The sequence below is a fragment of the Periplaneta americana genome, chromosome 4 (assembly GCF_040183065.1).
Source record: "Periplaneta americana isolate PAMFEO1 chromosome 4, P.americana_PAMFEO1_priV1, whole genome shotgun sequence".
Lineage (NCBI taxonomy): Eukaryota > Metazoa > Arthropoda > Insecta > Blattodea > Blattidae > Periplaneta > Periplaneta americana.
In genome coordinates, this window is record NC_091120.1 from 148,277,484 (window position 1) to 148,293,596 (window position 16,113).

The 16,113-nt window shown below is 35.3% G+C and overlaps 1 protein-coding gene across 2 annotated transcripts in view; it reads left to right on the top strand.

Moving 5' to 3' along the window:
- LOC138698302 (cytochrome P450 4C1-like) overlaps positions 1-3,346 on the top strand; it is a 42,110-nt gene extending 38,764 nt beyond the window's left edge. For both annotated transcript variants that reach the window (XM_069824116.1, XM_069824117.1), the window contains exon 12: positions 1,324-3,346. In XM_069824116.1, the coding sequence (XP_069680217.1) occupies positions 1,324-1,679 (356 nt within the window). In that variant the 3' untranslated portion in view covers positions 1,680-3,346. The remainder of the gene's footprint in view (positions 1-1,323) is intronic.
- The last annotated feature ends 12,767 nt before the right edge of the window (positions 3,347-16,113 follow it).

Genomic DNA, 16,113 nt, shown 5'->3' on the forward strand with positions numbered 1-16,113 from the left:
CGGTTGTTCTGCATGGTTGTGAAACTTGGACTCTCACTTTGAGAGAAGAACAGAGGTTAAGAGTATTCGATACTATGATGGTTAGGGAAATATTTGGGGCTAAGAGGGATGAAGTTACAGGAGAATGGAGAAAGTTACACAACGCAGAACTGCACTTTTGTATTTTTCACCTGACATAATTAGGAACATTAAATGCAGATGTTTGAGAGGATATGTCGGGCAAATCCAAAAATGCATATAGAATGTTAGTTGGGAGGCCGGAGGGGAAAAGATCTTTGGGGAGGCCGAGACATAGATGGGAGGATAATATTAAAATGAATTTGAAGGATGTGCGATATGATGGTAGAGATTGAATTAATCTTACTCAAGAAAGAGACTGATTGTGGCCTTATGTGAGGGCGGCAATGAACCTCCGGGTTCCTTAAAAGCTATAAGTAAGTAATTATTACTATTGGGCTACGATTAGGTTATTATTATTATTGTTATTATTATCATTATCATTATCATTATCATTATCATTATCATTGTCATTATCATTATCATTATCATTATTATTATTATTATCATTATTATTAGGGCCTATGTATTTTTATTTCTTTTGGTGTCCTGTATAACCTCTCAGACTTTGTCTGTTTAACTTTTTTCATCATGTATATTCTCCACGAACAAAATCTGTCGAACATTTTATACTAAAAATTCATTTTCATAGATACAGATATACAGACAGGCGGAATATGCAAAACAAATATTACGGTAAGATGAACGCTAAAATCTTATATTATTTCTTTGAAAATTTTGAAGTCTGATTGCCCACATCTTTACACTCCTTTTACTTCATATGCTTCATAATTGAAGAAGTAACTTTCTAAAGGATTTAAGTTTCAATATTTAAAATTTTATTTTATTTAATCTAGGAGAGGTATATTCATATGAGTGTATTATATTAAATGGGCTCTGCCGTACTTCAACTGTAAATGATTGATTCGAGTGCCGAAAGACGGTGTGGAGTGTATCTCAACATGCATATGGCAGTACATTTTAATCAATATCTTACAAATATGATTTTGGAATTTATTCTATATTGAAATTTAGGTCGTCAATTGCTAGACGATGAGACTTTCGGAGCAAATATTCTACAACAAATTCATAAACCAAAATAATAAAGTAATTAATGGCAATGAAACCGTGGTAATCTTGATACAGTATGAATTCATAAAACTATTCAAGACATATTCAAAATATCATCTATGTTTCTAAAACATTAATAAATATGCTATTTCCTTTAACAAGCATAGATGATGATAACAGACTTTCGTGTTACAGGATCTTACAAGATTCCAGCTGGGGCCAACATATTTGTACCAATATACCACTTCCATCTAGACCCTAATATTTTTCCTAATCCAAAAGAATTCAATCCTGACAACTTTCTACCAGAAAAAGTTGTCAGTAGACATCCTTATTCATATGTTCCGTTCAGCGCTGGTCCCAGAAACTGTATCGGTCAGAAGTTTGCCATGCTGGAAATGAAAATGGTGCTATCGAGTGTCCTACGACATTATGAAGTACGTTCTGTTGACAAAGTAGAAGACTTAGTTCTTCTACTTGAAATGGTAATCAAATCAAAAAATGGATACAGAATATCTATTACTCCAAGGAAAACTAATACAGTGAGTTGAAAGTGCTCGCCAAGGAATTTAACGTAACGAGATATTCAACAACAATTATGGGAATATTCTTCTGCATCACATACTTGCATAGATTAGATCAGCTGAATAAAGATGTTAATCGCATGGACAAGAATACTATAATATGCTGTTTAAAAATATGCAGTAACAACGGAAAATGTATAATTATAAATTATAATCTGTGTAACAAATCATTAATTAATTTACCCAATTGCTATCCTAGCACTATAATGGAATCAGTTTGTCGTGTATTTGTTTTAAATTGGAGGAAGAAAACATATGAAAATTGAGTGACGAACTTTTTCGCGCATTTGACAAACTGAAGACTATTTCCATACAGAACTTCTAATTCAGGCCTGCACAAGGTTTGCGCTCTCCGAGCCGGCTCACAGCTCATGAGCGGAATGCAGATATTAGCTGCGCTCTGTTATGAGGGTGGACTGGAAGAAGGGGTGATCTCGTACAAAATGTACACAAAAGAAAGTACTATTACGAGTGCTTATGAAATAAATTCCCATTCAGTGTTTGCAAAACTATCTTGGACTATTATTAATTAATAAAGAAATATTTATTTTACAGAAGTAATAGAAATTCTATAGCTACTTAAATGTACAATATCATTTTGTTATATTCTTATTTATCAGTACATCAAAACGAGATTTTATGCTCTTGGCAGCTGAAAGGAACAGTAGCCTACTGATCGCAATGAAACTTCAGTTACAGATGTTTGATGTCTGCCTTTATTAAAGTTGATTATAGAAAACAGTTGCTAACAAATATAAATGTTGAGCCAAACATAGCGATCATTTTCACAGCCAGCCTGTGTAGTCGTGGATAGTATTGTTAATGTTGAAGTTCGAGCTGTAAATCGTTAAATGTTAAATGTTATATTCCGTCTTTTAGATTCCTCCATATTATACTGTAGCAGTAGGTAAGCAACGTGAAACAATTACTGAGAATAGGCCTACACACTGCACTCCACTAGATAAATGAGTGGTCGTTTCCCCTCTCCTCTACCTATAGCAAGTCTGTCATTCTGACGTATCTTCCTCCCCGCTCCGAAAGAGCGCGCGCGCTCGTTGAGCGCTGTTTATGCAGGCCTGTTCTAATTGTAATGGTGCACTTCAATTTCGTTATATTTATTTCTACGATTAACAGCAATCACCAACTATTGATATTCCTTAGAGGTGGAGTCAATTAGCAGCGGAATATCCTATCTCATTTTCTTACTTTCCAGAAAATGACATAGGTCAACGTGCAAAGAATATGTTCACAAATCAAGTGTTAAAAATATAAATGATTTGTAACTGTTTATGAAAAGAATGCATAATTACTTAATGGTAGACATTTTCTGAACTTTATTGCTATTATTCTACATATAAAATGAAATTAAATAACGATTTGTTTACAAACTTGATCCACGTACTTAATGATAAATTACTTTGTACATTATTTTCGTTATGTATATGTTGAATTTAAATTTGTGCAATAAAATTAAATATATGCAATTATAAGAAAAAACGTAACGTACTTTACAGCAAATAATTTTGTACCTACTCAATGTCCTGCATTTACATGTTATACATTTGTACATTGTGTAGTTAAGTGAAATATGAATCTGATTTCTTTGAAATAAAAATGGTATTGCATTAAAAGTTTTCATTCACAACATTAATTTTCTACCGTATATCGCCATCATAATAATTATTATAATTTTAATCGAAGACGGAATATATTACCATCTTCCTTATAATATAAGTACATAATCATTTTCTCCATGTCAGCGTCCTCGCCATTTTGATGATTTTCATTACCTCTCCACGGTTGAGTCGCAGTTGAGCCGCAGTTAAAGCGTAACGCTGGCGCTGCGAAGTCATTAGGTCGCGGGTTTGATTTCCGATGAAGTCATGAATTTTCTCCATTGTTCTAATCCAGTGATGTTCAATCTTTTCTGCTAGCGTACACCGAAATACATTTTGTTTCACCTCCGCATCCGCAAACTGCATTATAATTACAGGGTGAACCGTAAGTAATGTCAATAATTTCAGGAGGTTATTCTTAGAGATATTTGAAACAAAATATTTAATAGAATTTGGTCGTGTTTGCTTCCTTTTCTAGATAAGACATATCTTTAGATGAAACATTTCATATCGCTTTTTTGGGAAAGCAATTGATGTAATTCTCAATATGCTCAGTCAATTTAAGGAGTTAGATACAGTTTAAAGGAGTAAAATCAAATCAGACATCAGTCTCGTGTGTGGTGTGGGAGGATATCGAAGTTTCATAGCCGTATTTTTAAGAGTGTTTCGTAAAAAACGAATATTTTTGCTGGACCAAAAATAAAATACAAATGGGGTAAAATTTGGTATTTCAGTGTGGAGCTCACCACAGTTTTTAATTTCCATTGTCTAAGTTATCCGAGTCATTTTACAAAGTGAAAAGTTTCACGAAATTGATATCCTATGATTATAATTAGTATTTGCCCAATTTGTTCCCTGTGTTTCTTAAAACAATATTTACGTACAACATTAATTTTCATTTGTTTTATTTACGTAAACAATAGTGCACAATGCTGCCAACACAAAAAAATAATCTTTATATACAATTCACGCTATATTGATATTGGTTTGGAGTGATTTATTAAAGAATGTATTCAAGACTAATTTAGAAACCTGTTAAATGAATTATCCTTGCACCAAAAACGGATACTCTCTGAACCAAATAATGGTATTTAAATTATTTTGATAAAATAGCAATTACATTAAGAAACATGTTAAATTGTTTTGTGCGAGATCGTGCGTATTTGCTTGGTTTCCACACAAAACCAATCCGCGGTAAGTCTAAAATTCCACATTCAGTATTCCCAACCTAACACACATAACAATTTCCCTCGTCGTACCGCTTAAGTGGCATATTGATTTTACTGCTTTAGGCTTTTAACATGTTATTTTTAGAGACGTTCAATATAGTAATAATTATAAATTGCAAAACTTACCACTGCAAGTTCACCTAAATTGCACTGTTAATTATTGTTTTTAAATATTTTCAAAAATTAAGTAAACTCTACAACTCCACTAAAGTTACTGCTTTCTTGATGCAAGTAACATTAAAGAAGCCGTGAAAAAAACCAACAAACTTGCCGATGTTATTACTGCAATATGTTATATAAATAATATTGTTAAAATATTAAAATGAAAAATAAATCATTACATAACCTTACCGTTTGTTTTAAGTTCGCATTTATAGACTGGGGGAAAAAAAAGACAGACGTATATCATGGCCTGCTGGAGTATAGTAAACACAGAAAACATTTTAAAGTAACAATGTTGAAGATAGATATTTTTGTTTTGCAAATTTGCCGTCATTGAACAGACACCAAGATGGAGATTTCATTGCAACTAATTAGAAATTCCTCTTTCAGGTATGTAATAAACGATCTTCGCACAAAATAATGTCGATACACGAGCGGTATGTTTTCTTTCAATTCTCGGAAATTAAAAAAGCTCAACTACGTTTCGCTTTTTCAACCTTTTCCTCCAAAATGAAAACTTCAACGCATATTACTATTTCATATTCGATATGAAGCTGTCAATCTCATTATATGGCCCACGAGTAGAGTCAGTCACTCTATGAAGCCAATAAGCAAGGCAGGTTAGGTGAACTATTTTCGTATAACGCATCTGTATTATTTTTTTAAGTCGGTTATTTAACGATACTGTATCAACTACGAGGTTATTTAGCGTCGATGAGATTGGTGATAGCGAGATGGTATTTGGCGATATGAGACCGAGGATTCGTCATACATTACCTGGCATTCACCTTACGGTTGGGGAAAACCTCGGAAAAAACCAACCAGGTAATCAGTCCTAGCGGGGATCGAACCCGCGCCGAAGCGCAACTTCAGACCGGCAGGCAAGCGCCTTAACCGACTGACCACACCGGTGGCTCTGTATTATTTGGCTGCTTTATGAGCAGTATTTGCTACAAAAAGAAACATCTTCTTCTTCAGCTATAGGGATTACGCCTATTGGCCTGTTCCGTCTTCAAGGCTTAAATCATCTGTTCATCTTATTTTCGGTCTTCCGATATTTCTATATCCTGTTGGTGCATAATCCATAATTTTTTTTGGTAATCTGTCATTAGTCATTCTTGTAATATGTTTCTACCAATTTTGTTTCTGATTTTTAATCTTTTCTTCTAAATTAAAAATATTTAATAATTGTCGGATATTTTGGTTTCTTTGGTGATCCAATAAAGTATAACCAGCAACACCTCGTAGGAACTTCATTTCGCTTACTTCAATTTTTATTTTTGATGAGCGGTTTAATGACCAATTTTCTGAGCCGTAAGTTAATAATGGAACTGCTAGGGTTTTGTTAAATTTTAATTGTGTTGAGCGCTGTGTTTTATTTCTTAAAGTTCTTCTTATTGTTCCACAGATCTGTTGGAATTTGCTCAACTTACTGTTAATATCCTGTTCACCAAAATAAGATATATTGCAGCCTAAGTAGTTAAAAGAAGATATCTGTTGTATAGTTCCTTGATTGATAACTATTGTACATCGCCTATGGTTAAGCCCTCTGAAAGCCATTGTTTTAGTTTTGTTATTAGAAAATTTTAGGTTATATCCTTCTGTTATTAGCTGGAGCTGGTAAGTTACCATTTGTAGATAATCCTCAGATTCTGCATCAATATTTGATCATCGGCAAAAAGCATTCTATTTAATACAGTTGTTCCTAAATTTATACCAAATGCCATTTTATTCTGCCATTCTTCTATAGCTTTATTGAGGTATATATTAAACAATGTTGGAGATAGCTGGGAACCTTGCTTCACACCTTGGTTTACTATTACTGAATTGCTTATCTGATTACATACTCGTATCAATATTTTTGTCTCATATAAGCTTTTTATGATATTTACCAAATGTTTGGGATATCCTTCTCCATTCAAAAAGAAACATAATAATAATAATAATAATAATAATAATAATAATAATAATAATAGTAATAATAATAAGAAGAATTTATTTATACTGTCGAGTTAAGGCCATAGTGAGTTCTCTTACACTCTAACAGGTCACAAAGTATACAAGCAGTGAAAATTTAACAAAAAGTTAAAGAACAGAACACTAACATATTACAATAATAATAATAATAATAATAATAATAATAATAATAATAATAATAATAACAATAGTAATAATAGCATAACAAAATCGACTCTAAACAACATGAAAATAATACCATAATAGAAAAAAGAAAGTAAAATACATTGCAATGTAATAAAAAGCAACACATTTAGTACAAATAGTTAATATGGAAAACGTAAGGAAAAATCTAACAACATAGAATGTAATAAAATGAGAATAAAAAAAAGAAAAAAAGAAATACGAAAATTAAATAAAATCCACAATAAGAAAGGTATGATAGTAAATTCATCTGGTGATTAAGAGAACAAAAAAGTGGAAAGGAAGGAAATGAAATATATATATTTTTACAAACCTATTGCAGAGAAAAGAACTTATTATTCAAAGAAATCTGAATTGAAAAAGTGCAATTTTAGTTTATTTTTGAAACTAGACAATGTCCGACAATCTCTGACATGTTGTGATAGAGAGTTCCAGAGATGAGCTGCAGAGACGGTGAAAAATAAAGAGTAGAAGGATGTTCTGTGTTTAGGAATGGAGAGTGTAATATGGTGTTGTGAGCGAGTATCTATTTCGTGATATGAGGACAAGCGTTGAAAACGAGAAGCTAAGTAGCTATGGTTAGAGTTCTGAAGACTATTGAAGAGTAAAGTGAGAGAGGGAATAGTTCTTCGCTCTTTGAGACGGACCCAGGACAGAATATTTATTGAAGATGTAATACGGTCAGATCTACGGACGCTGGAAATAAATCGAACACATGCATTATTATGAGCACGCTGTAGTCTGTCTGTCAGTCTCATGTTAAGGTCAGTGTAGAGATGTCACGGTAATCAAAATGAGGCATCAAGAGCGACTGCACTAAATTCTTCTTGAGAACAACGGAAGGATATTTTGAACTCTTTTTAGTGTGTGAATTTTCTAAAAATTATTTTACATGTGTGTATGTGATTTGAGTGTCATTGTAATGAATACCAAGAGGCCATAAAAAAGGTACATATTTGTTTTAAAAGATTGAGTCAGTAGTTCAATGGTTCACATTTTCTGAAACTTCAGTCATTAATAAAAATTTCTGTCTTGCATTTGTGGCAGACTACCCACAATCACATTAGTCACGTATCTGTCAGTTGCGTAAGTAGTTTCATCACTCGAAACACACAAGAGTTTAAGAATGCTGTGTAATAGCCTCCTCAATCATTCAATCAGAACGCAGGAAGTCGTTAAAATTATTTCTATAAAAACTGGAAAACATAACATAAAATTGCTGCAGCATAATTTTTTCACAGTGCTGCAATCAATAACTTCTAAGTTGCAAGTAAAAACTAGTTTAGAGAAGGCTATGGCATTATGAAAAAGATAATGAGAATGTGCATTCATTATACGTTTTTCTGAGTGAATTTGTAGCCGAGTTTCTTCAAGAATTGGATTTAATTCAGTGGCGTATTCTAGAATAATGATATGGGCTATCACTGACAGGAGAAACTAGATAGGTCTAATAAACCAACACGTAAACATATAATAGTTAAAAATGTGATTAAACAAGTCATCTGTAATACAGCCATTACAATATTTAACTAGCATTACATTTTCATTTATATTTTTTATGGATACATGAACTTCAGCAGTCTATTTTTTTTATTTTATCGCATTATTTTACGACGCTGTATCAACAACTCAGGTTATTTAGCGTCTGAATGAAATGAAGTTATCCAGCATTTGCTCGTATTGGGTTGAGGGAAAACCCCGGAAAAAACCTCAACCAGGTAACTTTCCCCGACCGGGATTCGAACCCGGGCCACCTGGTTTCGCGGCCAGACGCGTTGACCGTTGCTCCACAGGTGTGGACTCAGCAGTCTATTCTTTCGAGAGATTTTTGAGAGAACTCCTTAAGAGAATAGAAGTCCACCGTTGTGGCTGAAGGGTTAGCGAGTCTAACTCTGAGCCCAGCGGGCCCGGATTCGATTTCCGTTCGGGACGAGTTGCTTGGGTGAGGTTTTTTCGGAGTTGTCTCCTCACTCCTATGGAGGAATATCAGGTAACTTTTTCAGGCGATTGGAACCCCACTCATCTTCGCCACTTCCTTTCCTCCCCTATCATCCTTTCATTCATCATCCCGTTACTTCTTCTGGTTTTCAGATCACTCTACAGGCGGCCCTCCGAAGCCGTTGGCTCTCTCGACCGGCCTCCGTGGATTATATTCAAGTGATGATGGATAGCTTCTGCAAAGGAACCCGGGGCAGACCTCGGGGGAGGACTTCCGCCTCGGACCGTTAAGGGAGCCTTGGGGGGGGGGGGTTGCCGAAGCAGGAGTGGTATATGGACTCTGTTGGCTGTAGGGACCGGATTAAGTGGTTAGGTTGGTGCGCGTAGAGAATCGGTGGGCACGCAACTCGTCCCATATAGAGGGGTGTACAATAGACCTCAAGGTCGTAGTGCGTGGGATGTTCCTTCCCTCCCTCGTAACAAAAAAAAGAGTATACAACCTTTAATTTCTTTTTTCAAACGCACAAGGTTAAAATATAAGACTTAAGGTTCAGAAAATTCGAACTTGAGGAAGGGTTGAGGCAGGGAGATGCACTTGTTCCCTTGCTTTTCAGCACAGTGCTTGAGATATCAGTACGTAAGGCGAATATACAGGAAAGTGGAACTATCTTCAACAAATGTAGCCAAATCCTAGCATACAGTATGCGAATGATGTGGTGTTCACGGGTAAGAGAATTCAGGATGTAAAGGAAACCTTTGGAAGACTAGAATATTTTTTTCTTTTTATTTTAGTAGGTTATTTTACGACGCTTTATCAACATCTAGGTTATTTAGCGTCTGAATGAGATTAAGGTGATAATGCCGGTGAAATGAGTCCGGGGTCCGACACCGAAAGGTACCTAGCATTTGCTCATATTGGGTTGAGGGAAAACCCTGGAAAAAACCTCAACCAGGTAACTTGCCCCGACTGGAATCGAACCCGGGCCACCTGGTTTTGCGGCCAGACGAGTTAACCGTTACTCCACAGGTGTGGACAGGCTAGAATATCAAACCAAGAAACGTGGTCTACAGGTGAAAGAGACCAAAACTAAATTTATGACAGTTTCCAAAAATGTAAGGCCGGCTAGACAATTTGAAGAGTTTGGCACTTTTAATTTCGAAATAGTCGATGAATTTGTATATTTGGGATCTACTATAACTGGTAATAATGACCTTAGAAAGGAAGTTTAGAACAGGATTAAATCGGCCAACAGAGCTTATTATGCACTACTTCCAGTGATAAAGAGCCAGAATGTATTTAGAACTACCAAAATCCAAATGTATAAAACCTTAATTACACCGGTGATTTTATATGCCGCTGAAACGTGGATGTGTGTAAGCGACTCGGGGTGTTCGAGAGAAAGGTATTGAGGAGGATTTTGGGAGCGGTATGTGAAAATGGTAACTGGAGAAAGAGACACAATGATGAGTTAATGGCCATCTATGGTGAACTTGATGTAGTATCTACGATTAGACTTAGCAGATTGAGATGGATAGGACATGTTGGTAGAATGACGAGCGAAAGGAAGGTATATCAGATATTCCACAGTCAACCAGAAGGGAGAAGGAGGAGAGGAAGACCTAAGAATAGATGTTGAGATTCAGTTCAGGAAGATATGAGGAGGTGTGGAATCAATGGATGGCTACAGTTGGTGAAGGATAGAGCAGCATGGAAGAGGACATTGCAGGAGGCGAAGATCCACTTTAGGCTGTAGAACCATGAATGATGATGATGATGATGAAGTTCAGAAAATACATCAATAGGAAGGTTTGCATCATAACTGTCAAAATTATAACAATTTAAACACACCACAAACTTAAAGTATTTCTGAGATTCAAATTATAGCTTAGTTTGTGAGCTATAACGATTTCCCAACTTCACAAAACACTCTTGAATACATGACACCAATGTCTTCAACATTACAGTTTCTAATTTTATACCTTGGATCTTCTCCCTCTTTCAGAACATCGGCGATAACAATCAAATACCTTTCGTAGGGATTCTTATTTTTCTCCTTCAGTTCACTCTGCAGTTAACGATTTGGAGTGGCCTTCCACTCCTTACGGTCATAAATTTATCTTCGTTTTTAAGCTAGGAAAAGTGATTACCTAGTAACTCTTTAACTTAGTATGAGTCAGATACTGAATATGTATCTAGTTAAGAAGAATGTAACTCCACACACTATTAAAAAAATATTAGAAATACATTGCCAGATTCCCACTATAATAAAGAAAACTGACACACGCTTTAACGCTTGCAACAGTAGGCTTTATTTCTCCAAATCACACTAACACGTGGCCCGTGACTTCTGCTTGGTTTGAGGTTGGTAACAATCTATATGGAGTAATGAATTATGTGAAAGTAATATCTATAGGCACATCCACACACATTATGTCAGATATATACAGTATGTCACGGAATAATTAAAATACATTATTGTTCATTCTTCATTGTGCACTTTGGCTGAAAATTTGAAAAATATATTTCACGTAATTATTATGATACTGAAACTGATCAGAAAGAGGAAAAGGAATTGGTTGGGTCACTGGCTGAGAAGAAACTGCCTATTGAAGGATGCACTGGAAGGAATTGTGAACGGGAGAAAAGTTCGGGGTAGACGAAGATATCAGATCATAGACGACATTAAGATATATGGATCATATGAGGAAAAAAGAGGGAGGCATAAAATAGGAAAGATTGTAGAAAGCTGGGTTTGCAGTGAAAGACCTCCCCTTGGGCAGAATACTGAATGAATGAATGAATGAATGTAATTATTTCACATTTCTCCGTGTCACCGTTCACGTCCACAATCTTTCCGTACGCCCGGAGCGGCTGGGAGGAGTACGGGGGGCAGTCGGGTTGAGGCCGCGATTCGAGAACTGAAGTCTTGGAGTACTACAGGGTTGTTTCCGATCTCTCGTAACGAATTTGAATGACGTCATGTGCGTGAGGAATCACACCGACAGCTGAATTGCGGCGAGAGGTGACAGACCAGTTGTGAGTGATTTCATAATCAGAGTGCAAGGTGTATCACAGTAGCAATGCCCAAGAAAATCGAGCCTTTTTGGGAGGGATACATAACAACTCTTTCCGATCCCAAGTACAGTTACGTGAAAGACATCTTATGTGTACCTAATGAGACTGGCAAAGCTCCGATGGGATTAATTCCAGAGTGGAAAAAGCAAGCAAATCCACCCACCGTCACAAGTCGCCGCATCCACGAGATGATAAAAATTAATACCATTCGAGCTTCACCAATATTATTAAGTACACGGAAGATGCTTTTCTTGGAAAAAAGAAACTTCGTTTATTGGAGGCTTCTTTTATTTTCACTTAACTGTACTTGCCATCGGAAATGGTTGTTATGTACCCCTCCCAAAAAGGCTCGATTTTCTTAGGAATTTCTGCTGAGAGTCGCCGTGTACTCTGACTATGAGATCACTCTACTGGTCTGTCACCTCGCGCCACAGTTCAGCTATCGTGTGACTCCTGACACACATGATGACATTCAAATTCTTTATCAGAAATCGGAAACAACACTGTATTCCCTGGTTTCTCCTCCCCTTACCCCACCTCTGCCTAACGAATCAATTGTGTTGAGAGAGCCGTGGTACACCATCCGAAGCCATCTTCTTGCAAATAAACATAATCTGAGATTTATATTGCACGCGAAATTTATAAAATAATTATTACAGACGAAAAGCGTATACAATGTTATAAATTATACATAATTTTGGTTTTCTTTTACTTTTCATTTGGACGTGGGCTTTGGTGATAACCTTGATAGCCCACAATATAGCCACTGATTTAATTGTAGATATTTTTCTTGCGTTTTCAATTAAATATTGACTCCACGTAATTAATTTGGAACTTTTAGTTCATAAACGGTTTATTATTCAGACTGGTCTACATATACAACATACTTCAATCAACAACGAATCAAATTTAATATCTTAATGTAATATTTTATGATAATTTAAGACAATGCAAGTACATTTTGTGATAATACATTACAAATTATAAATTAACAAGCATTATCCATTATCTGTTTTTAATAAAATATTTAATTCAATGGAAAAGTCATTCCGTACAGGAAGAGGTTCTTCCATATTAGGTCATATACGCATGCTGAAGCTTCTTCAGGAAATTCATCACCATTTGACTCGAAAAATGATGCCGACCCTCATACTTTTAACTTCTCAACCGACACCACTAAAGAAAAATGTCCTCATCGATATATAAATGGTATATTGAAGATGTCAATGTATTTGAAGCCTTCAAGCTTTATATTAATGAAACTGAAAGTGTACTTCACTGCCATATACTGCTAATCGCTCAGAACTACTAAGATTGCCAGCAAAAAATAGCCAATTTAAAATAATTTAAAAATTCATGGAACATAGAAAAATAACGTTAATAGTACAAGGTAATGGTATGTTCCTGTTCAGCAAGTTCATTTACTCAATTAACAAGAAGAAAAGAAAATATAGCATTTTTGTTGTTTGGTGTAATGATTCCGTAACAAGTAGTCTCGATGGCCTTCAATCTATAGAGTAACCCCTGCAAGCGGGTCGAAATGTGAACCATAACTGAACGCGAGGTAGAGGAACTTAGTAATCTGGAATCAAGGAAGAATCATCATATTGTAGCATACTGGTACGTACCACATTAATGTTGTACTATTTTGCATTACACTGATTATTATTTTTTTACTTCGCTATTTAATGACACTGTGTCAACTACTCGGTCATTTAGCGTCGATTTTTTGTTTCACTTGGTTATTTAACGACGCTGTATCAACTACGAAGTTATTTAGCGTCGATGAGTTTGGTGATAGTGAGATAATATTTGGCGAGATGAGGCCGATGATTCGCCATAGATTACCTAAAATTTTGCCGGTTGGGGAAAACCTCGGAAAAAACCCAACCAGGTAATCAGCCCAAGCTGGAATCGAACCCGCAACCGAACGCAACTTCGGATCGGTAGGCAAGCGTCTTAGCCGACTTATCTTTGTCGGTGGCTGCACTGATTATGAAGGAGTAGCGATTATTGCAGTAAAATAGAAGTGTTACTAGCACTAATAATGGTGCCAGTGTTCGAATCGAATGTTTTGACGTGCGGGAAAGTTAAAAATTAGACCAATATCATCATCATCGTCATCATCATCATCAACGTCAAAGATTAACCTTTTTAGACTGTTCCGTCTTCAAGGATTCGTTTCAGGATTGGTCTTTCCATCTCGTCTGTGATCTTCCTCTGTTTCTCTTCCCTATTGCTCTATATTTGTATAGTTGTTTAGGAAGTCTATTATTATCCATTCTTTCTACGTGCTCCAACCATTTCTGTTGATGCTTTCGAATTTAATCCACAAGGCCTTCAGCCTTTGTCTAATATCATTATTGTTTATTCGGTCTGCTCTTGTAAATCTTAAAATTGTTCCTGAAAACTTCATTTCTGCAGTCTGTATTCTCTGTTTTTGTTGTTTTGTCATGGTCCAGCAATCTGCTCCATAAAGAATTTTGGAAACTTTCATCACTTTATAAAACATTAACATTATTTCAATACTCGTTTTGCCATATTAAGAATTCATAGCCATAGTGGGCCAAGCGCCATTAATGAAAACGGAGAAAGCAAGGGTTAAAGTTAAGTGAATAGCATAATTTAATGAAGATAGACATATAATTTAGTTTTAATGTGTATACTTTATATTACTTGCTGTATGTTTCCATTGAATTATGGTAATAACTTCATTTTCTACGGTTTTAGTAAATGGCGCTTGGCCCACTATGGTTCTGAACCCTTCATATAGAGTTTTTCTTATTGTTCCATATAAACTTTGGGATTTTTTAATTTTATAATCTACATCTTTGTTCTTATTTGGACTTAGAATGTAACCTAGGTATTTAAAATCACTAACCTGTTCAAGAGGAGCACCTGATAATATAATCTTTATTCGTCTGAGGTATTTTCCTACAAATGCTTGTGCTTTGGTCTTGTTGAAGTTTTTTTTTCCGTCATATGGAATTAATAAATTGACTTCTTTATCTGTCAATATAACTTGGTCGTTGGCAAATAAATTAATCATTGGTAAATATTTATTATACTTTGACATTCTTTTTTCTATTTTTAAATTACTTCATCAATATAAAAATTGAATAACGCAGATGTAAATATTTTGTTCTTTCATATTTTGTTAAATTTTCATAGCTTGTGTAGACCTACTTTGTTTTTTGTTTTTTTCTCTTTAAGAAGATTTCTTTTTCTGAAATAACAAGCTGTAACTTTATTTATACTTACTTACTTACTTACAAATGGCTTTTAAGGAACCCGAAGGTTCATTGCCGCCCTCACATAAGCCCGCCATCGGTCCCTATCCTGTGTAAGACCAAGCCAGTCCCTATTATCAAATCCCACCTCCCTCAAATTCATTTTAATATTATCCCCCATCTACGTCTCGGCCTCCCCAAAGGTCTTTTTCCCTCCAGCCTCCCAACTAACACTCTATACGCATTTCTGGACTCGCCCATACGTGCTACATGCCCTGCCCATCTCAAACGTCTGGATTTAATGTTCCTACTTATGTCAGGTGAAGAATACAATGCGTGCAGTTCTTCGTTGTGTAACTTTCTCCATTCTCCCTTAACTTCATTCCTTTTAGCCCCAGATATTTTCCTACGAACCTTATTCTCAAATACTCTTAATGGTTAAAGTTTATTATACTTTGAAAATAACTGTTTTTTCCATTTTGAATTTACTTCATCAATATAAAAATTGAATAACGTAGATCAATATACTGACATAATTAATTATATTCAAACTCACATAAAAATAAAAATAAAAGTATTAATACCAGTGATTCTGATAAGTAGGACAAACTTTTTTAACCAATTTAAAACGTGTCATAAATAATAAGTTATTATTAATAACTAATAAAAATTTACTCAAGGAATTTACTGGAACAATCTGCTCTGAAAAGACCAAATTTTCTAGATCCTTTCCTATGTGGTAAGTCTCTTGCAAAATGATGCGTTCGGCTGTAAAACCTCTTATACAAGGGCCATTAATGACAATAATCTTCACAGTGTTTTAATTTGCATTCGATTCAGGAAAGTTTTGCTGTTCTCGTAAATACGCCAGCGGTCACTTATAATTTCTATACATTTAATCTTTCCTTTTTTATGAATTCTGTGTGTGCATTCAATACTTCACTTACGTGATTCGGGTTCCGCATATTGCGGCTAGATGGCAAGACTATA